Source organism: Alligator sinensis, unplaced genomic scaffold (assembly GCF_000455745.1).
Source record: "Alligator sinensis unplaced genomic scaffold, ASM45574v1 scaffold1581_1, whole genome shotgun sequence".
Taxonomy (NCBI): Eukaryota; Metazoa; Chordata; order Crocodylia; family Alligatoridae; genus Alligator; species Alligator sinensis.
The window spans coordinates 61,299-85,477 of NW_005842641.1; the positions used below are offsets into that span (position 1 = coordinate 61,299).

Consider the following 24,179-nt stretch of genomic DNA (forward strand, 5'->3'; position numbering starts at 1 on the left):
GTAACAAAGGACTTAGGTGATAATAGCGCTGATCTTTTTCTAACAATAGCAAAGCTACCAAGATAGCTGACTATCACCTGAGTTGGTCGTGAACTTCCTTTCCAAACTTCATGTGCCCCAGTGCCAGGGCAGCTGCCTGGCGCACATCTAATTTCCAGTCTTTCCACATCAGCTGAACAAGCTTGTTCTTTAGGTCCTATACACAAGATAATGAAGTTACACACTGCAGCATTAATTAACCACTGGCTCTGATTGCCAAACACCACTTTAAAATTGGATTTTTGTTAAAGGCTTAAATATTAGCTTAATGGTACAGACATACAAGTACTTGCCCTAGGGTAACTGATATCATTCTGTAAATTGCACCAAGATCAGGAATGCATAGATGTACAGTTATCCCAGCACAGCTTGCACTATTGGCAGCTATTGTTGTGCTTTGCTGCTTGTGACTAGCAAAACTGATAACCGTCTGCTTGCCCTTTAGTAAATGACTTCCCCCTGTATGAAGTGATACCATTCCAGTTTTACTTCTGTTGGGGTTTTTTTTGGAATAATTCTCCACCTGGTTGTGTGAAGTTACCCTATCTTAGGGGTTTGCATAATCTGTTCACTGCCATTTTTACATTGGCATAAGCAAATCATGCTGGTATAAACATTTCCTCTGTCCATGCCCAAATTCTGCTGTTTTTGTAGTTGAGATTAAAATTATCTGTTCAAGTCAATCAGTAATTTATCATTTACTTCACTGGGAGCAAACCAGGGCCAGGACTGTGGGTTTTACGGTCTTACCCTTAACAGAAAGTTGTGCAACCACGTAAGGAAAGGCAGTGTCCTCCTATACTCACCATGGGAATTTCCTAAAAACCGAAGGGCTATACTTGGGATTTGATCCTGCAGGATGCCATTACCCTTACAATTCCTACTGAAGTCAATGGGAATTGAGACCACTCAGTACCTTGCAGAATGACGTCTGAAAATTTACATTAAAATGGCTATATTAAAATAAAAGCTCGTAACTCTATTACTTTGTGCACTTGCATCTGCCTTGATTAATGAATAGAAACTGCTGGTTAACTTCCATCAAGAAATCCTTTGCAGTTAATTAGCCACCTTCTCAGTTATGGTGATAGGTAGGCTCTTAGTTACTTGTAATATTTAACCTGTACCTATCCAAGAAGTCCCCAGGAGTTAGAGCAGTTATACCAGCAGCATAATTAGGGTGGGGTGACCAGGGCAGCTGTCCCAGGTGACAACTTGGGGAGGGAGAAGAGTGGGGAAAAAAGCTACTGTTGTCACAGCCACACAATTGCATTGGCAACTCGACTGCAACTAAAGTTGCTACTGTCCATGTGTGTTGCAGCTTCCCTGGGCGCCTTGGGGCTGTTACGCTTCTGAGTTACAGACACAGCAACCTGCTGGATAAGCCTACCTATAAGTATCCCTAAAATATGCAGACTACATATACTACATTCAACACTCATTATAGCTGGTCAGAAGTTTTGTGATGGAAGGTTTTATAAATATTTAAAAAGCAACCATAAATTGTGTTAGCAATACTCTTACAAAATTAAACCTGAATTCAACTATTAAATGGTTTCCATAAAACCATAGGTTTAAAAATACATGTAAGTGTACTCCCTAAGAATGGAAATAGTATTACTGGTTTTTTTTTTAATTATCACAGCACTTAAGGAACCTAGTCCTGACCAGGATATCATTGTACTAGGCACCGGGCAAACACAGATCTCTATTCCTTTGTATTAATGCTGTAACTCAGTGTGGAATTACAAAGCCTTACTTATAGGATTAGTCCCTAATTCTAGAAAGCCATGCTGACTCTGAGTTGAAGGAGAAGTACCAATAAAATTTATTGTAAATCGTGTTGAAGAAAATAATTAAAAACCCTGCTTGTTTAATAGCAAATAAACTAAACAATGATGGGGGTCTTCCTAGGGTAAGAAGCTGCCCATGATTTTTTTATATGCTAACAATAGTATCTAAGCAGAAAATTATATTTCAACCAGAGAAATGTAGGTCGAATATTAGGAAGAACTTTCTAATCAGGTTAGAAAGTACAAAGGAGATTATCTAGAGAGGTAATCTACATTCTAGTTTTGCATATAATATAAAGAAAAGAAAACATCTATAAATCAGCAGATAGTCTGATCTCTGACTAGTCAAAATATAGACCAGATATGGTACCTATATAGATAGATCTAAGGGCACCAATGAGCCCCCTACTTTTTAACTGTGAGGAATCAATCTCCACAGCAACAGATGTGACAGTACTAATGTCTTAGGCCTCAAGACATGAAGGAACTGACAATGTTGCACAGATATAGGGAAGCTAGAAAGGCTGACTGCTATGTGCCCAGGCACAACAAGGGAAGGACCTAGGCAGGTGGCCAGCAGGGGACACATTATGTTGGCTGACAGTAGAGGAGTTGTCCCTATATATCAGGGGTGCAAATACAGGGCCAGATGAGCAGTGCAGGGCCAGTATGCAGGCCAGATTGGATCCATAGACCCGCCCTCCACACTGAAGCTACCCAGAGCATCAGCCCAGGGCAGAGAGGCTCATGCACATAGTTGGCATGGGACATGTGCTGCACGTGGCACCTGCACCAGACTGGCTCTATGTGCTGGCTTCGGCATGCAGGGATAGCCTGTGGGCTCAATCTGAACTGGCCCCAAAGCCACCACACAGGGCCAGTCTGGCATAGGTACTACATACAGCACAGGCCCCAAACCGGCCTCCTGTGCTGTGTGTAGCACCCATCAAGCATGGGTCCAGCCCTGTGCATCGCATGCAGTGCACACCAGATTGGCTCCAAGCCCAGGGCTGGGGCATGCCACATGTGGTACACAGAGTCATTCCAAGACCCACAGGGTGGATTGTATGGCTTCATGGGCTGGATCCAGTCCTTGGGCTGTATCTTTGACACGCCTGCTATATGCAGTCTGCTTTGTATCTGTGAATATGTTTGGGGGAACTACTGAACAGGTGCAACAAGGTAATACTTACACTATGACATTGACTTATGTCTAGCAAGCTTGTAGTGAGTCTTACCTGGCTGACATACCCACGGATGCGGGAGAGAGCCTTGCAGGCCAAAATCCGATCTTTCCACTGGCAACTGTTCAATTTTGCTGCCAGCAGGGAGTACACCAAGCTCTGGAAGGAAGGTAAATTGTTCACATACAGTACATGGTAAAGCAAGCATAGGAGGAACTGGCAGAACATCTAGGAAAGTACATGAAAAGAGCCCCTGGAGAGGGTAAAATCTTATCCACAGGGCTGATGGCTTTGACAGTATTTACAGAAATATTTCCCAAGACTATTGACTAACCCCTGATCAGAACATAAAGGGACAGCTTTTATGTTACAGTCCATAGAGAAATACCAAAGCAAAAAATAAAGCCACAGTAGCAAGTGAGATGAGTTTTGCTTTCTAAGGACAGAACTAAGCAGCACAGCAGGACAGAACTTGCACATTGCAGGAATCTCCTTTGTGGCAGGAGAAAGGATCATGGCCATGGTTCATGGTCAGCAGGGAGAATGAATGATGAAGATGACCAGATATTTTACATGATGAATGCCCTCATAGGGTATGCACAGACATGGATGTTTGGTTCCCTGGGGACAACTAACAGCAGCGCACCTTGCACTGCAGCTACTTGTCCTCAGGGAACGTCCATGCCACGCGCGCTTTGGCACACAACAAGTTACCCCAGGGACAGTAGGGGAGGCTGAGGCCAGCACTATGCTGGCTGCAGCAACCTTATCTGAGGTCCTGGGGGCCTCCCAGGGCAGCAGCCGCAACAATCCTTCCAGACAGATACTAGCTGGCAGCCACAGCACAGTTCCAGGCAGCCTGGCTCTACTGTTCAGCAGTGCATACTGCCTGAGTGTGCGCTGCACTGTTTTGTTTTTTTTCCGCGGTTTTTTTTGGACTCCTGGATATCCAGGGGTCAAAAAAACCTGTGGAAAAAAACCTGGCACAGACCACATTCAGGCAGCATGGTCTTGCAGTGTGGAGAACACCAGACTGCGTGGTATGTGGTGCTGCAAACGTGTTTGTGGTACCACATATCTTATGACTGTGCTCATCTAGACATGCCTGTATTATCTGAGGAACAAGGGCAGAAGAAACCCTTCTGTGGGGAAAGACATCTACATAGAAAAATTAGTTGTTTTAATTTTTTTTTAACAACCCTTGCCAATCCAATAATACATTAAATTAAATGTGGATCCAAAAGACAAGTTACTTCTGCTGTCATATGACTGAGAAGTCCCATGAGATAGCTTTGAATAAAAAAACAGAAGCCACAGCAAAACAAATGCTTCCCTGAATCAGCTCATATCTCAGAATTGACAATGCAGCACTGTGCACAGGATCAGGGTAAGGATTTAGGCAGTGAACAGATCTTTTGCTTGATACCAACATGGGGTGAACTTCAACCACCAGAAGCTAGAGCTGGGAGACAGTGCTGCTCCCAGCCACTCAACTCTTTTTTCTCTTTTTGTTCTGCTTCTCTCCTCCCCCAGAGTGGTACGGTACCTACTGTGCGTTCACTGAGCTGGGTTAATAGAAGACACGCCTGCTTCTCAGTGGTTTCATCATTCTTGTCAAACAGCTGGGAAAGGATTTTAGTCACTACAGGTAATGTGATGATGCCATCCAGTGCCAGGCACTGTGCTGCTGCCCAGCTATCTGCAGAATTGCCTGTCAACAGTGGGAAAAGGAGGAAAAGAGGTTACCATACAGCAACACATGACATCCATACTTCTGCCACAGAAGTTTTAATTTGTGCAGTTCAAAGTGGTGGGAGTCCAGCCACCTACCTTTAATGCTCACATTGCCATGCACAGGATCCAGCTTAGTCTGAGATCCAGGCTTTTACTCTCTGAATGTGTCAATATATGCCCTTATGGTACCATTGTTACTGTGCTGTCATTTAATACTTCCTTTTGAAAGAACTAAATGATGGCGTAGTAACAGCCTGTACTGTGCCATGTCAGCGGTGCAATTATTTTTAGCTGCTACGTTGCTGTAGCAACACACTATAATGAGGGAACATGTTGCTACAGTGATGTAGCTACTGCATCATGGTTTGTGCCCACTGATCCTACATTGCAGTAGTGTGTTGCTACAGCCATGTAGCATCATGTGTAGGCACACCCTGAGTGTCACAGAACTGGGATACTCGCATCCTATGATGAAGGCTGAAATAGTTAATGTAAGTCAGCAACGACCCCACCAGTTTGACTAAGCAAGTCAAAGGATCTGGACCCTGGAGGTGGTGCAGTAAAATGGGGCTTCTTGTTGTGTGGCTGGAAGTGGTCCTGAGGTTGCAAGAATTTGTGGTAATGGGTAGAAATGGGTGGGATGGATCTATTCCAATAATGCTTCTGCTGTGAAAACTCAATCTTGGAGTGAGGCAACAAAGGAACTATGTTCATGTGCCATAAATCTTGCACCCTAGTAGAGTCACATCATAACTTCTGGGTGAAGTAAGGATCAGTCTTGAATTCATCCATATTGCTGACTGTGACAGGGTATACAGAGTGGACCAGATAGATTTAACAGATGGACCAGTTGCTTCTTCAACTGTAACTAAGGCTATGCCTATATCACATCTGTGGCACTGTTGGAAAAGAATGCTCTCAAGTGCACCCTGCCCCACCTACTTCCACTTGCACGCACCAATGTCAGAAAGGCAGCAGCAAATCTCATTTCCTTCTATGACCAGGTGACCTATCACCTGGACAAGGGAGAAGAGATTCATGTCATATATCTTGACTTCAAAAAAGCCTTCGATCTGGTTTCCCATGATCACCTCTTGGAGAAACTGGTCAACTGTCGCCTTGGGTCCTCCACGATCCACTGGCTGGAAAATTGGCTCCGTGGTTGTACCCAGAGGGTAGTAATTGATGGAAGTCACTCATCATGGTGTCCTGTGACAAGTGGGGTCCCCCAAGGCTCTGTCCTTGGACCCATACTGTTCAACATCTTCATTAATGATGTGGACACTGGAGTCAGAAGCGGACTGGCCAAGTTCACCGATAACACCAAACTTTGGGGCAAAGCATCCACACCAGAAGACAGGCAGGTAATCCAGGCTGACCTGGACAGGCTCAGCAAGTGGGCGGATGAGAATCTGATGGTGTTCAACGCCGATAAATGCAAGGTTCTCCACCTTGGGAAGAAAAACCCGCAGCATCCTTATAGGCTCGGCAGCGCTATGTTGGCTAGCACTATGGAAGAAAGAGACTTGGGGGTCATCATTGACCACAAGATGAACATGAGCCTGCAGTGCGATGCTGCGGCTAGTAAAGCGACCAAAACGCTGGCTTGCATCCATAGATGCTTCTCAAGCAAATCCCGGGACATCATTCTCCCCTTGTACTCGGCCTTAGTGAGGCCGCAGCTGGAGTACTGTATCCAGTTTTGGGCTCCACAGTTCAAAAAGGATGTGGAGAAGCTCGAGAGAGTCCAGAGAAGAGCCACGCGCATGATCAGAGGTCAGGGAAGCAGACCCTACGATGACAGGCTAAGAGCCCTGGGGCTCTTTAGCCTGGAAAAGCACAGGCTCAGGGGTGATCTAATGGCCACCTATAAGTTTATCAGGGGTGACCACCAGTATCTGGGGGAACGTTTGTTCACCAGAGAGCCCCAAGGGATGACGACTAGGTCGAATGGTCATAAACTACTACAAGACCGTTTCAGGCTGGACATAAGGAAGAATTTCTTTACTGTCCGATCCCCCAAGGTCTGGAACAGCCTGCCACCGGAGGTGGTTCAAGCGCCTACATTGAACACCTTCAAGAACAAACTGGATGCTTATCTTGCTGGGATCCTATGACCCCAGCTGACTTCCTGCCCTTTGGGCAGGGGGCTGGACTCGATGATCTTCCGAGGTCCCTTCCAGCCCTAATGTCTATGAAATCTATGAAATGCCTTGCTGCTATTCTCATGCACAGAGGAGATAGTGGTCTCCAGAGGGACCCTGTACAGATGTTCCTGGAGTGGTCTCACAAAGTTTGGCATGTGGGAGCAGCTGGGTGCTCCACATACAAGAGCATTATTCCCTGACCCCAAGAACACAGCAGAAGCAATGAAGATGCACCCATAGGTGTCAGGTAGCAACAACTAGCTTAAAGACTGCAGCTCAGGCAGAAGGGAAGAGTGCTGGAAATGATGGGAGCAGATGGGAAGCAACTTCTCAGCTCAGACTAAGAAAAACCTGGGGGAGCAAGGGGTGTTAGAAAACATCATTATGAGCATCCTTGAGCTGGAACTCTGCTTCTCTCTACCAATTTCCCACAGGAGAGAAAGTATTATCATTGAAACTAAAAGACAAGAGACAAGCGGTCCCTAAACTTGGGAAGGGCCAAAGCCCAAGTAGAACATCCATTAGACTTTTGTCTTTTGTTTTGTTTATATTTTCTGTAACACTGCAGTGGTAGGGTACTGGCAATGCACATGTCTCCCCTGTTTTTTTACCTGTGGCAAATTACAGGGTATACTGTGATTCTCCTGTCACAATGTGCTGTGTGGCTGTGGTATATGTGTGAACAGCCAGAGTAGATGATCTTTAAGATTCTTTTACCTCAGGCAGTGGTCAGACCCAAGTGGATAAGGAAAAAGAAGGTGACTGTTGACTAACATTAATTACAAGCATATAGAAAATTAGGAGGCCAGTTTACATTTTAGGTTCATAAATTAAGGTTACCATCTAAGATGGACATGTAAACAGCATTGATGTTCACCTGTGGAAGACAGTCAACTATTCTGGTCAACACCAGAAAGGAGGAACTGATAACTAAAAGTCCAGGCTTCTATTATTTTGTTATCCAGTGACTTGTTCTGTGCCCTTGTACAAGAGAACTAGCTAATCTCTATCTCAGATCATCCTTAAATACAGTGGGATTAATAACGGTCTCTGAGAGGTTTGAAAGACGTAGATAGTAGGTAACAAAAAAAAATTATTAATCAAACCTTAGTTCATTAAAGAGCACTTAGCAAATGCCACTGCTTCAGCCAGGCCATTAAATACGAAAAAGCATAACCACGGGAAGTGGATGATAAGCCCAGAATTCCACTAACAGTTGCTTTAAACTGATTCCTCTTTTCCCAAAGCAAAAAAAAAAAATCACAAATGCCAGATTTCTCCCTCTTTTCAAAAGAGTAATCAACAAAGGTTTCAATGCAGTTGTGTAGGCCACAAACTTGTTTTCAGAGCATCATGGTATGATGTCACCTGGGTACAATACTGTTCACTTTCTGTATAAAAATACAAGGTTGATGTGCACAGTTAAACAACTGCCGTGCTCCAGTCTAGAAGCAGCTGCACATTTAACTCACTGAGTTCTTTGAAACTCTTGAGATTAAAGAATGCAATATCCATATTGTTTCTGTATTGTAAAGCAGAATGTGCCTATGGGAACGACTTAATATCTTTCAAGGATGAAACCAAATCAGTTCCTTAGGCCTTCTACGGAACCCTGCACTCGTTCTTTACTAACTGTCTTGAACCAGAGCATGACATTTGTGCATGGAAGTGTTGACAATTTAGCAAAGGATGCCAATTCCAAAACTCAGGACTGGGAACTTTCAGAGGCACTGCACTCAGAACAGTGAAAGACCTTTCTCTCACTTTCCAGTGATCCTCCTCTGTTTAGAAACTGAATTGCATCAATTGGGTTGGAGGTAGCTGTATCTAGCCTTCCCAGAAGGAACAGGATGGTTGCAAACAGGGTTTTTGAGGTTAATGACAGTGAAGGAGAAAAGTTAACAAGACAAGTAAGTAACAGTAAAGCCCTTACCATGTACCAGAGCATCCTGCATGACTGCACGAGCCTCCTCATTCCTCATCCCTGTGGCATAATGACACACGGCTGCTGCCATTCTCACATGGGCACTCTCATGCCTCAGGGTCTTTTTCAGTAAAGGCTGCAGTTCTTCAGGCACATCCTGGATTTCTGGAACCTTTCCAGTGCCATCTATTTCTACAACTGAAGAAAATAGAGCCCTGAATAAGACAGTAGTTTTATTGTCCCACCCTCTGTTAACAGTGGAAACACATAAGTCTATTTTCCATTCAGTTCCAATATGGAGTATTTGATAAAATATTCATTTTACAAAAGTATCTTCAACCATAGTACTTTGCCCTTCTCTAGTACCTTCCACCTGAAGGTAATAGAAGCTTTCATTGTTTCACAAGTAACATTGAATTAAGACTTATAGCCCCAGGCAAGATAGTAAAGAATGGGTGTATAGTAAACCCCTAATTTGTGCAAAAAAACAGGCAAAGGGAGGTTAAGTAACTTGTCCAAGGATCCAGAAGAAGTCTGTGCAAACCTAGGACAACAATCAGGACTCCTCATTCCTAACCATGTGTTTTAACTGCTGGGTCACTTCTCTGTGGTTAAAACACATGGCTTCATCTCAATATATGCAGGCTATCGGTTCTGAGGATGTAGGGGGAAAAGCTTGGAGGAGAGGGATATGTGGTCAGAAATTAAATATTTTCAATTCATTTTATTTTCAAAACACTTGAAATTGAACACTTAAGTAATGATGAGATGATTGTAGAATTCTGGGAATAAATGGGATGATGATATTATTATTGGCAGCCAGTGATGTCATACTACACAGATATAAATAATGTTCACAAATTTAAAAAAGCAAAAAATCCAACAGCATACTAGGTTGTACTTATAGGAATGTCACTTGCAAATAAAAGGAATTAATTCTTCCACTCTATTCAGTGCTAATGAGGCCTTACCTGCAGTACTCTATGTCCAGTTTTGGGGCCCACACTTCAAAAAAAGATGTGGGCAATTTGGAAAGAGTCAAGCACAGAGCAACAAAAGTGACTAGGGACCTGGGAGGTAAGACTTACGAGGAAAGACTGAAATAACTAGGGTTATTTATTCTGGAGAAGAGAAGACTGAAGGGCATTTCATAACAATCTTCAAATACCTGAAGCGTGATTACAGAGAGGATGCAGACAGGATTTTCTCCTTGACCACATGGGACAGGACTAGGAGCAATGGCCTCAAACTGCAGGAGGAGAATTTTAGGTTGAGATCAGGAGGAACTTTCTGACTATGAGGGTGGTCAAGCATTGGAACAGGCTACATAGATAAATTGTGGAATCTCCATCCTTAGAAGTTTTCAAGAACAGGTTGGACAGATACTTGGCTGGAATGGTTTAGTCAGGGATGATGCTGCTTTGAGCAGGAGAGTGGACTAGATGACCTTGTGAAGTCCCTTCCACCACTACTTTCCTATGATTCTATGAAAGATCAAGTGACTCCCTTTGTTTTTATTCAGAATCAGTCTTGTAAGAGTGCTACAATTCCTCACGTGAAAAGTGTAAATTGCCAGTCCCCACATGAGACTTCTATTACCTGACTCCTGATTGCTAGTGTCTGATCTAGGTCGTTCCACCACTGCAGATGCACAAGTTATTATAGCTGAGACACGAACAACATCGTGTATATCCGTGAGAGCCCTTGTTAAGCCTTCTATAGTTGCATTCTGCCACTGGGGAGCTGAGAAATGATAAGGAAACAGGCACAGAAGAAAGTGTGTTTAAGATAATAAACAAATACAGTCTCTAACCCAGGGGTTCCCAAACTTACATTTCAAAAACCTAAAATGTATACTGGTAGGGGTACATGGGAAGCTAGTAAATCTGGAAGGGGGTACACAATAAGAAAAAGTTTGAGAACCTCTGCTCTAATCAATCCAGTAGCTGTGGACATCTCCCTGAAAGGAACTGATAGAAACCCCACCTTTGGCTTCATTCACACTGGACAGTGTTGGAGAGTATCTAGGAGAGGTCACATGGCCTCTGAGAATCACAGATATTATTTACTGTTAAAAACCTATGAATAGGAAAATGTGTTTGAGGAGTCTGAAACTGCCAGATCCTTTCCTGGGACCATTAATTAACTTTTAACTACTATTGACTAGCAGGCTTGTTTAGGCTGTCTACTCACTCAGCTTCCAAGCATTTTTCCACTGCTCCAACATAGTTCTGAGGATGTGCATATCTTCAGGCAGGCCTGCCTTAGACTCCTTGGGCTCTTTTCTCCCTTTACTGGTCTTTGCCTGAGGTGGCTCCTGGCCCCTTTGTACAAAATCATCAGCTTGGGTAGGCAGAGCAGTCCAGCGGAAAGCTCCCTTCTCAGGCTTCTGAGCTGCTCAGGCAATGTTATTAGAAAGAGATTAGCAGAAACCTACTGCAAAAGGTCCCTCCTGCAGAATGGTCAGGTTAGAAAAACCACAAACCTTGGCATTTCCTAAAATAAAGTACAATCTACATTCAGCCTCTCTTGTTAACCCCACTGACATTGAATGGTTTGTAGATTTAGTTTCATTTTGATAGGGTGGAGGAGACAGACTGTCTTATGTTCTTTCTAGAAAACATTAGGGTGGTGGAAAAATAATCTAGAAGCCTGGATGGATCCTATAGATCAGAGGTCAGCAACATCAGGCCTGCATGCTGGATCTGGCTCATGAAGTCAGAAAGTTTCACCTCTGCCTGTACCCATGCTGGGACTGGCTGTCAGGAGCTGTGCTGGGGGTGGGCAGCACAGCCCCACCCAGTTCCCTAGCTGCACTGGGGGTGCAACTTCCAGCTGGTGAGGAACTGACCTGGGGTCAGGCAGCTTCTACTTGCACCTGTGCTGTAGCGAGGAAGTTATGGGGAGAAGTGGCAGCACTACGGATGCAGCTTCCAGCTACCTGGCCCCAGCACAGCTCCCCACCAGCTGGGACCTGCCCCTGCACTGCAGTTGTGGAGTGGGGAGAAGTAGCAGCAACAGTATGGGCATAGTTCCCAGGTGCCTGGCCGTGGTGCACCTCTCCTTTGGCTGGAAACTGTACTCACATCACAGATGGGGAGCAGGGGGCTAAGAAAAGCAGCATAGGCACAGTTTCCAGCTGCCTGGCCCCAGGGTAGGTGCAGGCAAACCCCACTCAAGGCCATCTGGTCCACACTGGACTGGAGCCAGATTGTTTTGGCCCATGGCTTGCAAAGGTTGGCAGCTGCTGCTATAGACAAAACAGTGGCAATGTTAGGCTAGAAGTAGACTTGGAAATTGTCCTCTGAGTATAACTAAGTTACATCTCAGACAGCATATTCTCAAAATACTTTGGCTTGGCATTTTACTAAGATGTGAATTTAGCATTTTTTAACATCTCTGAAGACTGAAGCATCCGTAGGATCCCATCATATGTCCAAGCTAGGCAGCAACTGTGCAAGGGATACTCTTGCTGTCAACAAGGACTGAACTGCAAGTGGCCAAGCCAGTTTGCATTAACAGAAAGTCGGAGATAGGGAATAGGAGTGACTACCTCTTAGCAATCTCCTTTGAAGAACGATGATCTAAATATTGAGAAGTAATGTTCTAAACCATTCAGCATTCCACAAACTGGTCCATGGATCTCCTACCTGCTTTTTGTGGCTGGAAACTCCAATGCACTGGAGGTCTTGGAAAGTGCTGCTGGAGGTGTTTGTAATACTCATCATGATTCTCTAGGATGAAGCAATCCTTTCCTCTCTTGTCCATCTGATGGACAATCTTGACTGTCCCTAAATATGCACAGCAACAAATAATCACATGAGAACTGCACAAACATATATCAAAGAGGGACGTATTTCCCTGGTAGGTATGGGAGAATATATTTGGACAGCTATTGCTGAAAAGACCTCACAATGCAGTCTTTGGGCGGGACGGTTGTAGGAATAAATTAAAATGTAGGTGTGACTTTGGAGCTGTTGGCTCCATTTCAGCAATGGATATTACAATTGTGTCTAGTATACCATCTCAGCAATAAAATCAGTTTTGGAACCAACTAACTAATTTCTTGAGTCTTATTTCACAAAAATTGGAATGCTGGTCAGCAAAAAAGTTTAAAAATAGTTTCAGGTACTCCACCCTCCTGCCACCTTTTTGATTTACAATCACATTCTTGTGTTTCTTTAAAACATGGTTTTTCTTGCTCCTATTGCTGTGGGAAAGACCCATGCAAGGAATAGGAAAAGCTAATTTGTTCCACAGGAGAAAGAGTAATTCTTGCTGTTCACAAAGTGCTGCAAAATACATTCAGTGAACAAAATGGAAAATTAGAGAAAAATCTTCTCTACTTCCTTTCCATTCTTGTGATTGTAAGTATTATTGTGATCATAAAACACAAACACTTTAGACATCAGTCTGATTAGATTGATGGTGCCCCCTTAAGAAAATCCTACCTCAATCCATAGATAAATGTCAATTATTTAAAACAGACCTGACCAAAATCTTAGCAGCTGAGAGCCACACACTATAGAAGCTGCATCATCAGGGGTTGCACATCACAGGGGCCAGAGGCCCCTCTCACCTCCCCAGGAGCAAGCTCCCCCAGCACCATATGGGTGGGCAGCTCCCTCCCCATTGCTGCACCATGCATGTAGATAGGCACCCCCCACAGCCACGGCACCATGCATATGGGCAGGATGGTGGGCAGGTGCTCCCCATCACTACATCATACAGGTGGGTGGTCAGGTGGATCCCCTCCTTCCACCTCCTTGGCTGTGGGTTACCCTGCTGCAGTGTACCATGAGCTCCCCGAGCACTGCTGGCCACATCGCTCTACCCTGTCCCTTCTCCTGAGTCAGGGGTAGGAAGTGAAAGCCAGAGAAACAAGGGGGAGCCTGGAGCAAGGGCCATAGCAGCCAAAGCAGTAATAGGAGTGGTGACTGGGGGATCCCAGGGGCTGCAGATTTAGCCCTCGTGGGCTGCCAGTTGGACAGCCCTGATTTAAAATAAATGTCCAAGCAACTAGTTGTTCATTAAAATCAGCCATAATTCCCAAATGATATCTAATAATATAAAGTCCTCAAAATGCTCAGTACTTAGTATTTTCTACTTTTTCTCATCCTCAAAAATTTTGGAAGACAGATGAAAGTATATGCTAAAACTATCACCAAACCTGGACTCTGGAGAGCCAATGAAGGGAATGAGTTCTAGTCAGAGACCCCACATGGCGCAAACCGTTCATTAGCCATGTTAAACCAATTGGGCGTTAGCTCCATAACCTCTACAGCAGTATCACACAGGAACTGTCTCTCTGTCAGATCCAAATAATGTAGGTGTCTTAAGGATAAAAACCAATTATTGAAGCTAAGTGAAGGCCAGTGCAGACTATAAAACACTGGTGAAATGAGCAACAAGCTCAGGGGCTGCACATCACAGGGGCCACAGGCCCCTCTCACCTCCCCAGGAGCAAGCTCCCCCAGCACCATATGGATGGGCAGCTCCCTCTCCATTGCTGCACCATGCATGTAGACAGGTACCCCCCACAGCCACTGAACCATGCATATGGGCAGGGAGGTGGGCAGGTAATTACCAAGCAGGCTGAAACACATTCTGCACTGACTTAAATTTCCAAATGGGCAGGAGTTGGTGCTCCGTATAGACATTTCAATAGTCTAACTTTGAGATAGTTGTTATCTAGGATGAAAAATGTTACTATGTTAATATTGGGTAACTCCTACAACTATTACAGTAATTACCTGTATTTTTACTAGGTAGTACTTGACTCAAAGTGGCTAATCCTATGAGTAAATGCTAACCCCTCAATAGGTGTATTGGATTCCTTGCCTACTGCATTAAAGTATGAACAGGAATTTGTAGCAGGGTCTGTTTGCATTACCAAAGTAAAGCTCATGTTCGAAGGCATTCTTGGCAGCGTACGTGTATTTCCTCAGACAGGAGGTTGGACGTTCCCACTTCTTCATAGGGGATGCTGGTCTAAGACACTTCCTTTCTGTTTCATCAGCTGTACTGTTGTAACCAACAGGGTCATCTGCTGGCAGAACTCTTGTGCAATAAGCAGGCAACCTGCAGGCATAAAGTGGGAATGTTTATGGGGGAAAGGACACTGCCCTTTTCATCTAGTTATTGAAATCTCCATTCAGTATGTGAATGGACTTTTTTTTAATTTTCACAATCTCAGGTAGCATGGTAAACTCAACATTCCAGGACTACCTGTAGTACTATGGGTGATATTAACTCTGCTTTATATGCTGCCCTGGTACTTGATCACATGTTTTGCCGATAGTCACTTTATTCAGTGCAGAGGTTCTATAGTGTGTAGTAAATGCAGTATTTCAATATTTTTTCTTCTCAGTAGGCATGTCTATACATGAAATTAGTGCAACACAGTAAATTCCAGCACATAACATGCCAGAGATTATTGCTCATGGGTGCTGCATTTACATACACGCCTGGGAGTGCAGGATGCTGAGCCGGGTCAGAGCAGCCCTTTCTGGCAGGAAGCCCAGGAGGTCAACCTCTTAGCCTGGGGTGCTCCAACCTGGATCAATGTGCTGCAGAGGGGCTGACTGGGCCACAAGGGTGTTCCAGTGCAGGGCTAGCCAGCAGGCAGCCCCCACCCACACTGAAGCAGCCTCGTGCCCCAGCCAGCCCCATCAGTGTTTACACGTGTTGCTGTGCACTAAACACCGCCATAGGGCAGTATTTATGTTTACAAGTGCTAACCATGGTGGAGTTAATTAGTTTACTGTGACCTAATGCAGCTGATGTGTAGACACTCAGACTTTACTGTGGAGTTATTTAGGCAGATCCACAGTAAATGTCTTGTGTACATGCACCCAGTAGGTGGTCACTGACTTCATTCATTGTACTCCCTACTTGAACCTAGCTTTTACACAATATCAAACTGAATAAGAGTCTATAATATGATGCTGTTTCAGAAAAGGCAAGCATCATTCTGGGAGCATCATAGTTAAGACATGGGAAAAAGTACTCTGGTTTACTCAGTGCTGGTGACATCTCAGATGGAGTGCTGTGTTCATTTTTGGACACCATACTTTAACAAAGATGTAGACAAACTAGGAATAGTTCAGAGGAGAGTTAGAAGAATAAGAGGTTTAGAAAACATGGCCTAAGAAGAAAGACTAAGAGAATGGGTTTTGTTTAATCTAGAAAAGAGAAGAGTAATGGCAAACATTAAACTACTACTTCCATATGTAAAAGACTGTTAGAAAGGAGCTAGTGATCAATTGTTCTCCACCTTCTTTGGAGAGTAAATGAACAAAAAGTCACTTAAAGTCCATGCTAATTCACAAGAATTAATCAGCTTAATTTGTATCAAAGAAATTTTAGGTTGGATATGAGGAATATTTTCTGTTGGAGTTGTAAAGTATTGGAGACGTTACGAAGGAATTATGTGGAAACTCTTCCTTTGGAAGTTTTAAAGAACAGGCCAAGATGTACTTGATCCTGCCTTAGTGGAGGTGTTAGGGTAACGATATGAATTTTGGGGAGTACTGAGTGTGCAGCTGAATGAAGGCTTTTTCCTGTGTCTTAGCAAAACCTGCTGGTCACAAGGCTGGCCGATATATTAAAAGCAACTAACTTTGCTAATGCTTAAGTAAGTGGATTCTTAACAAACAGATAGGGTACAAAGTGTATGATGTGTTGGGTAAAAATAGAATGTAGCCCACTAGTGTGAGGAGACAAAGCAAAAATATAGCCTTAGAGATGGTGCTGAAGTCAGCAAAAAAAATAGAAAGAACCAGTGAGAAATCGCAAGTGACCGAAAGAAGATGGTGATCAAAGTCTTACACATGCGCTCTTAGCAGAGAGGCATGTAAATGAAGGAAATGCATAGGCAATACCATGCAACGTAAGCAAACAGTAAACAGAGGTGGAGCTTGAGATGGGAGGAGAAATGGGTGGAGCCAAAGGAGGGACATACATGGAATAAATGTTAATATGTATGAACCATGGCGTATAAAATGTGGAAAGAACTAATGTTCAGGGCAGGTCCCCGGTTTGTTTTTTTTTGGGACCTTTGCCCGAAGCTGTCTCCATTCTGAATAAAGCTGTTGCAAGCAATGTGTGCTAGTGTTTGCTCCCTGCTTGCTCTGGCTAATGAGTGACAAGATCCACGGGCAATTGGACTGTCTTCTCTCTAGTCGTTGGGCGCTGCATGGAGTCGGGGGTCTAACAGTAGGGTGATAGAATAAATTATAATATTTCATCCTATGTTGCTGTGATATTAATACTCCCCATACACACATACATGGAAGTTCTAGAAAATCTGAAAGAAGAGAAAGATGATACATTTATCTTCTGCATATGGCTTAGAGCAATGGTTTTCAACCTGTGGTATGCAGACCCCTGGGGGTCCACAGATTATGTCTAAGGGGTCTGCAAAAGATTACTATGATCAATCAAAATAATGCAAATACCCACACCTACAATTCAAAGGAGTCCACACCACCATTCAAAACCTCCAAAGGGGTCCACACCTCAATTCAAAAATTTTTAGGGGTCCACAAATGAAAAACGGTTGAAAACCATTGATCTATAGGTTTGAGAGATGACCAAATACTTGCATCAGATAAATAAATACAAAAGCCATGATCGTGATACTGTCTGCGTCTACACATGTGCTTAACTGTGGAGTAGACTAATTAGCGGCAGAGTAAAGCATAACCGTCTACATGTGCAATGCTATCAGGCTACAGTAAACTAATTAATGTTGCTGTAAGATAGTACAGAGGGGTAATTAACTGCAATTAAATGCACGTTTAGATGTGTAAATTGCACCCGGGCAGCCCAGCTAGCAGAGGACTAGACTGCCTGCTGTCTAGCCACACGGCTTCACACTTTCAGCACCCTTGTGTCCCAGCCAGCTCCTCCGTTGCCCAATACAACCACCCACAACTTGGGGCTGGCCCCCTGTGCCCCCAGCCCTCGCCTAAAATGCTCTGCCCTAGCTCAAATTGCTGCTGTCCTGGGAGCGCATATACATGCTGTGCCCAGGAGTAGTTTACTCTGGCTCAACCTCCTCTGGAGTTCATTGCTTCAAATTAATGGCATGTGTAGATGCACCCACTGAGTAGAAAAGAAAAAAAGTAACTTCTTTTAAGACAGCTTGTAATTAAATCCTTACCATGGTGTCAATGCATTTAACTATAAAAATGTATCACTATATAAATTTATCACTGGTCCATGTGGCCTCTTGGGCCCACATGATATCATTCCATCAAGAAGAAAGGTTATCTTAACTCAAAGTCTAAAAGCATCACTTTTTAACCATTCTTCTTCCATGAGCAGTAATCTGAGGGCCATCTTAAACACTCCACGTATTTTTCGCCATCACTGCAGTTTATCCTCATGTGGATGTGAAGGGATAATGAAACCACCCTGTGATGTAGCAGACCTCTGCATGGAATTGTCAGTCAGGCTGCAGGCATCTGAATGAAGGCTAGGGGTACATTGCCTTCATGGATGGCACAAAAACAGCTGCCGCCACAGTGACAACTGACCATGCTGTTGCAATTAGCACGGTGGGAGCTGGTACTACCACATGTATCAGCAGCTGGTCCAAGCGTGGGCCTGCCCTGCTATGCCTCTGATCAAATGAGGAGATGGGAAGGTCAGTGGATGGTGATAAAGGGAAGGGGTAAAGCTAGCCTCACAATAAAAGAAATGAATATTAGTTCACCTTGGAAAACATAATAAAGACAGAAATAATAGTATACTAGATGCTATCAAATGAGCCCTCTTACCTATAGTAGACTGGGAGAAGCGTCTCAGGTTTCTGCTGTGCTTGGCTCTGGGAACTGACTTCCATGGCATCTTCTCCAGCTTGAATTTCATCCAATAATTTCAAATCACTTTCAGAAGAAAGTTCATCCCTGATTCTGTTCCAGTCAAACTTTTGTTTTGTGAAACTATGAGGCTTATCCTGAATCCACCCACCCCAAGTAGCCTGTTGATTCACAATCCATTGAGCTGTGGTCCTGTTCAGCTTCTTCAAAAGCATTTCCTCCCATCCCTGACACCTTATCCTTGATACTGAGGCATCCCCTGGAGATACCTTCTTTTCTTGTCCTCTTCTGGTCACTGCTGTTGATGACATTTCATGAGATTCTGTCAGGAATGTCTTTGAAAAAGGAGTTTCATGAAGAAGTGGAGAAGGTGAGCTCTGCCTTTTGGTTCTCCACAGAGACTCTTCCCTGGTCCCTGTAGGAGGTGGAATATCTGATTTTAAAAGGCAAGGTGGTTGCTTTAGAGGGTGGAGTTTCAGTGGCTGCCCTACTTTCTTAGCAATAGATTCTTTGTTTTGTGGCTTTTGAATGATTCCAGAAGCATCATAGAGGTACTTGAAGTCACATTCCTTATAGGGGAGGGTGGGCAGCCCTCTGTGCTTCACAACTTCCTTGGAGAATCTCAGGTCTGTAGCTATCTTCTTGAGGTACTTTACATAGCATTGTGAATAACAGGGCTGGGAAAGGCAGGTATCTTGCAAAGGCCTGGTGGTCTTTGTAGTTTGCAAGTCTACAGGTGAGTTGCTGCAGGACTGGAAGTGCCCAGATGGCTCATGGCTCTCAGAAAGGGTGACCCTCAGTTTATCATCAATAGCAAATGGATTATTACTGCTGCAAAGGGTTGATATATTCATCCTTCTAGCACTGGTGAAATATCTTGCTTCTGCTACTGGGAAACACACTGAAATATAGAAATCAGTTTGAAGAACTATATTAACAACCCAGGTCAGCATGGTTTCCTTAAACATTGTTGGAGCCCACTGAAATAATGCATATTACAAGGAAAACCAATGGGACACTCCATTTATCCAGTTCATCAGAGCTCCATGGTAACACCTTCCATTGCTATCACTTTCAGTATCTTGGTCTGCATTCATGGAAGCCATGCTGAGTAGTCACTAGTTTGGCATAAGAGAATGGATTTCCTATGGTCTGATAATGCTGGGACAATCACCTGATGATCTAGAATCAGCACACCTCTTAAGCATATGCTTAAGCACATCTCTGTTCAGTTAAGCAATTAAATACATACTAAATTTTAAGCCCTTACTTGAGATCCACTGAAATGACACTTAAGCACATGCTTAAGTGATTTGCTTAACTGGAATCTACGTTTCTAAAAATGATAAAGGAGGGACAAAGAGAAAAGAAAAGAAGAATGGGATAGATAGTGAGAAACAGAAAAAGAAAATAAGCAGGCTCTTAGTCTGTGTTTCTTAGTCTCTCTCTCTCTCTCTTCCCCCCTCCCCAATCATTTACTTTCTTTACTCTTTGATACAGAGATTCTGCATTTCCACCTATATTATTGTGTTTCTGTCCTATATTATCCCTCCCTTTTTTCCTGCTATCAGTAGCTTCTCTTCCTGTTTCTGAGGGTGGGGCATGGTGATGCAGTACCTGAGGCATCTTGCTATATCTTCAAAGGTATGAGTTTAGGCCCTGCTCTAGATTTGTGCTATAGGCCATCTCTCATACAACACAATGAAAAATTTATGGGAGACATCTAGGCCTCCAAATTTAATTCATAAAGGCCAGTTCATTCAACAAAAGATAGCAACTTGTGTTCACTACTGTCCTTACCTTGATCTGAATCAGAAACCTGGAGACAAAGACCCAATACTATATTAACAATCCCCTGAACCATGATGTCCTATTTTTCCTATCTGTCAGCACTTGCTGGTTTGCATATATGTTGTCAAATCCCACTAAAACAGCATGAGAACTTTACTGAAGCTAAGAAAAAATGGGTCAGCTATGAAGTCAATAAATACTCTGTATTTACCTTTCTGAAAGGTTTCTCCAATGTTGGTCTTGTATTAACAGGCACAATCTGCAACTAATTGCATGATAAATCTTAGCTGCTTTGCTGTTCAGAGGCCTTCCTCCAAGTTGTGTACAGGTGTTGCCTAGCAACTAGTGACACAATTAAATTCCATCAAGTGTCATTGGTCTATATTCCAACTGGGCTGTTTGTGTTTTTAGTAGCTCAACTGCCTTCATTTAGCTGAAGAGATACCTTATTTTGTAAGGAGAGATACCTATTGAGAGATACCTTATTTTGCAAGGAGTATTTTTAACATCTCTTATTATCTACTGGTAAGACTTTCATAGAACTGTACTAAAGTCCAATTAGAATTTGCTATGCAAACCTGATTTTTAAACAGGATATAAACATTTGTTCTTAGCAGAAACCTGATGCATGCATTATTAGACATGGAGCAGTATCTTTTCATTTCCCACTATCACCGGATACAATTTTTGTTACATTTTGATTCTAAACTAGTTTGTAAATTCTTTGGAAAGGGGACTTCGTTATCAGTGCTTACCACGTGATAATCTCTATATAATAAAAATGAATGATCAGATTAGTTTGTCAGATTTTAAAGTGCAATAAAGAGAAAATAAAATAAGGATAACTGGATTTTAATTCTTCTTGCCATCAACCTCAAAGAGAACCTGCTCTATCTTGAAAAACTGACTTTCCTAGCCTATATTCATTATTACTCAGTTTAAACAATGTACACTTTGCAATCTAAAACTAAGACCCAGATGACACTGACATCTTAACTAGGAGATAATATTGGAAGATGTCTGACAAATAAAAATATAGAAGCACTTTTCACTGTAAAGAATCATAAACTATACATGTACACATGCACAATTCTGCAACAACATCTCAAAAGCGCAGTTCCTAACAGGAGGGAAGAGACTTAAAAATGAAGGCTGGAACTAGGTTAGAGAGAAAGGGCAGAATGGGTGCAAGGGAGAGAACAGAAGGGGAGGTGGACAGTAATATTAAGCAAAGGGGAAAGGGCATATAGAGAGAGAATGGAAAAATAGTGAATGCAAAAAAATAAAGAAAGCTGAAATCTGTTTGAGATTTATGCTCTCTGCAAAGGAATAAGTCTAGTTCTGTAACTGCAAGTCTCTTGTGCTAGTTTAAAGCCTGGTCTATCAATATTTTGTACCTCTTAAATAGCCTGGTGAGGAATGACCTCTTTCCAAATTATTAAATCAGTTCATGCCTCAGCATGGAATCTGGCATGGGGACTGGCTTGCTTGGCAGCTGGGGAGCTCAGTAGCATAACTAGGGGTGGGCAAACAGGGCACCAGCCTTGGCACCGAGTTAGGGGCTCCAGAATTCCCGCCCCCCCCCGCCACCCCTTCCCAGCTCTTGGAACCTGTGCATCTCCTGCACTCTCCCCACTTTCCACCTGCTCTCCCACAGAGTTTGCCAGGATGCCAATCCTGCTTGTTATATCTCTGCATGATGCTCTTGAGGGTGCCACCCTTCAGGACAGCCCACATTCTGTAGAGACTCAGGCACTGACATAGGCACTGACTTATTTTTGCCGGGGGGGGCTAAGATGGTGGACACGTGCCCCCTGCCCCCAATATGTGGGAAATGGGGTGGGTGTGTGAGGAAGGGGGATGTGGTTACAGGTGATGCATGCGGAGGCAGGAGGGGGCACAGGCAACATGGCAGCGGGGTGGAGGGGCATCTACCCCATGAGATTTCTGCCCCCCACAGTGGGGCACAGGGCTACAATAGGACTGGACCAGCTCCAGGCAGAAGCCACCTCTGCAGCCCAGAGGGTGGGACCTGGTGCAGGAGGGAGCACTACGCTGCCATGGCTGCCATGGTGAAGTGCCCCCTGCCTGCCCAGGAGCAGCAGAGACAACTCTACACCACTACCTTATAGGCTGCCGAACGGGTTAGGCCACTCAGGCCATGGCCCAACCAACGTTTAGCACATTAATTTAGCTAGCTATGCAGTTAAAAAAATAGCCATACAGCTTTAACTGGAAGGACAATTGCACATTTGTGGGTTATATAAATTCACATGCTAAAAGTTGGTCAAGTCATGGCCTGGGTGGCCCACTCTGTTCTGCGGCCTATGCCTCACCTTGTCAGCCATGGTAGGGTTGCCAACTCCAGATTCAACTTTGAATCTATTCCAGGAGGTTTCCAGAACTCCAGCATGCCTGCAACACACAGCGGAAATGTGCCAACATGCTTGTGTATATCAGTTACAGATTACCGAGTAGACTTCACATCAGGAAGGCAAATGCACATTACTACTACATTTTTAAAAACCCACTGGACTACTGTATAAATCAGATTTAATATTGATTTTAATGAATGCCCTATCATTTATCTCCCAGGTGACTCTCAGCAGTCTCCTGGAGATTTATATCTAATTCCTGGAGACTCTAGGGCAATTCTGGCAGGTTGGCAACCCTAGGCCATGGCAGCGCAGTGCTCCATCCTGCGCCAGATTCCACGCATTGGACCGTGGAGGCGGCTCTTGCCAGGACATAAAGCCAATGGCAGTGCAGAGTCACTGTGGCCGCTCTCCCAGCTCCGTGGGGCCCCCCCAAAGTGCAGGGCCTGGGGCAGTCACCCCAATTCCCCTCCTCCAGGGACAGCCCTGGTCCTCATCCACAGGTTGAGAAACACTGGTCTAGAGCAGTGGTGCTTAACCTTTTAGCCCTGGGGTGTGGGGCCATCTACAAGTTAGGTCAGACCCTGCACACCAGGATCAGGCCCCAGGAGCCCTGCACCATCTCTACCCACTGTGTTCAGGCTCCAGGGCCCCACACCACCTACACCTGGTCCTGCATGTGGGGATTGGGTTCTGGGGCTCTGCAACATCCCACAGCCCTGAGTGCCAGGACTGGGTCTTAGGCTGCCTTGTTTACCCAGTTGAGCATGCAAGGCCATGGACCTGTGGGAAGCCTCATGGGCCAAATGACAGGGCCTGGCCCACAGGCTACGGTTTGAGCAACCCTGCTCCACAGTAGAATTAGCCCCACACCTTCCCCGAGTGCTGATCCCATCCTCTTCTCCTGTCTGCTCTGCTTCCTGCTCCCTTCCCTCTACTGACATAGTTTACATAAAATTCTTGCCACAAAGGCAAAAAGGCACTGCAGTAAATTGAAGGGGGGTAAATTATCATTAGTGCATAATCCAACAACGTGGAGTATGCCAATACTTGAAAGCCCAGGGACCCCATCTGCACGAGATCCTCTTAGCCCCCCCGCCTCACAGCTTGCTGTGCATTCTTTGCCATTGAGGCGGTTGCGGAAGGAGGCTTGGATCCCTTGCCAAGCATCCACCTGTGCTTCACAAGGGGCTTTGGGCCCAGGCCCTGCTAGTGGCTCGCCTCACCGACTGCGCCAGGCCGGGTTTGTGCAGCAGGGGCCGGGGAAGCAGCGAGCACCAGCCCTGGCGGCGACAGCAGCCTCGTCACGTCGCTCTCGCAGCAGCCGCAAAAGCTGTCCTCGCCGCCCCGCCGCAGGCCTTACCT

At 44.4% G+C, this 24,179-nt stretch overlaps 1 protein-coding gene across 6 annotated transcripts in view; it reads right to left on the reverse strand.

The window, feature by feature from the left end:
* HEATR4 (HEAT repeat containing 4) overlaps nt 1–24,179 on the reverse strand; it is a 95,977-nt gene that overhangs the window by 30,458 nt on the left and 41,340 nt on the right. For 4 of the 6 annotated variants that reach the window (XM_025215341.1, XM_025215342.1, XM_025215340.1 and 1 more), the window contains exons 2-10: nt 18,607–19,549; nt 14,715–14,902; nt 12,472–12,612; nt 11,015–11,215; nt 10,421–10,564; nt 8,831–9,019; nt 4,567–4,727; nt 3,071–3,175; nt 78–196 (exon numbers count right to left, since the gene is read on the reverse strand). In XM_025215341.1, the coding sequence (XP_025071126.1) occupies nt 78–196; nt 3,071–3,175; nt 4,567–4,727; nt 8,831–9,019; nt 10,421–10,564; nt 11,015–11,215; nt 12,472–12,612; nt 14,715–14,902; nt 18,607–19,549 (2,191 nt within the window). Of the gene's footprint in view, nt 1–77; nt 197–3,070; nt 3,176–4,566; nt 4,728–8,830; nt 9,020–10,420; nt 10,565–11,014; nt 11,216–12,471; nt 12,613–14,714; nt 14,903–18,606; nt 19,550–20,650; nt 20,705–22,775; nt 22,800–24,040; nt 24,165–24,179 lie in introns of those variants that run through there. The other 2 variants (XM_014524628.2, XM_025215343.1) reach the window with 2 other exon arrangements.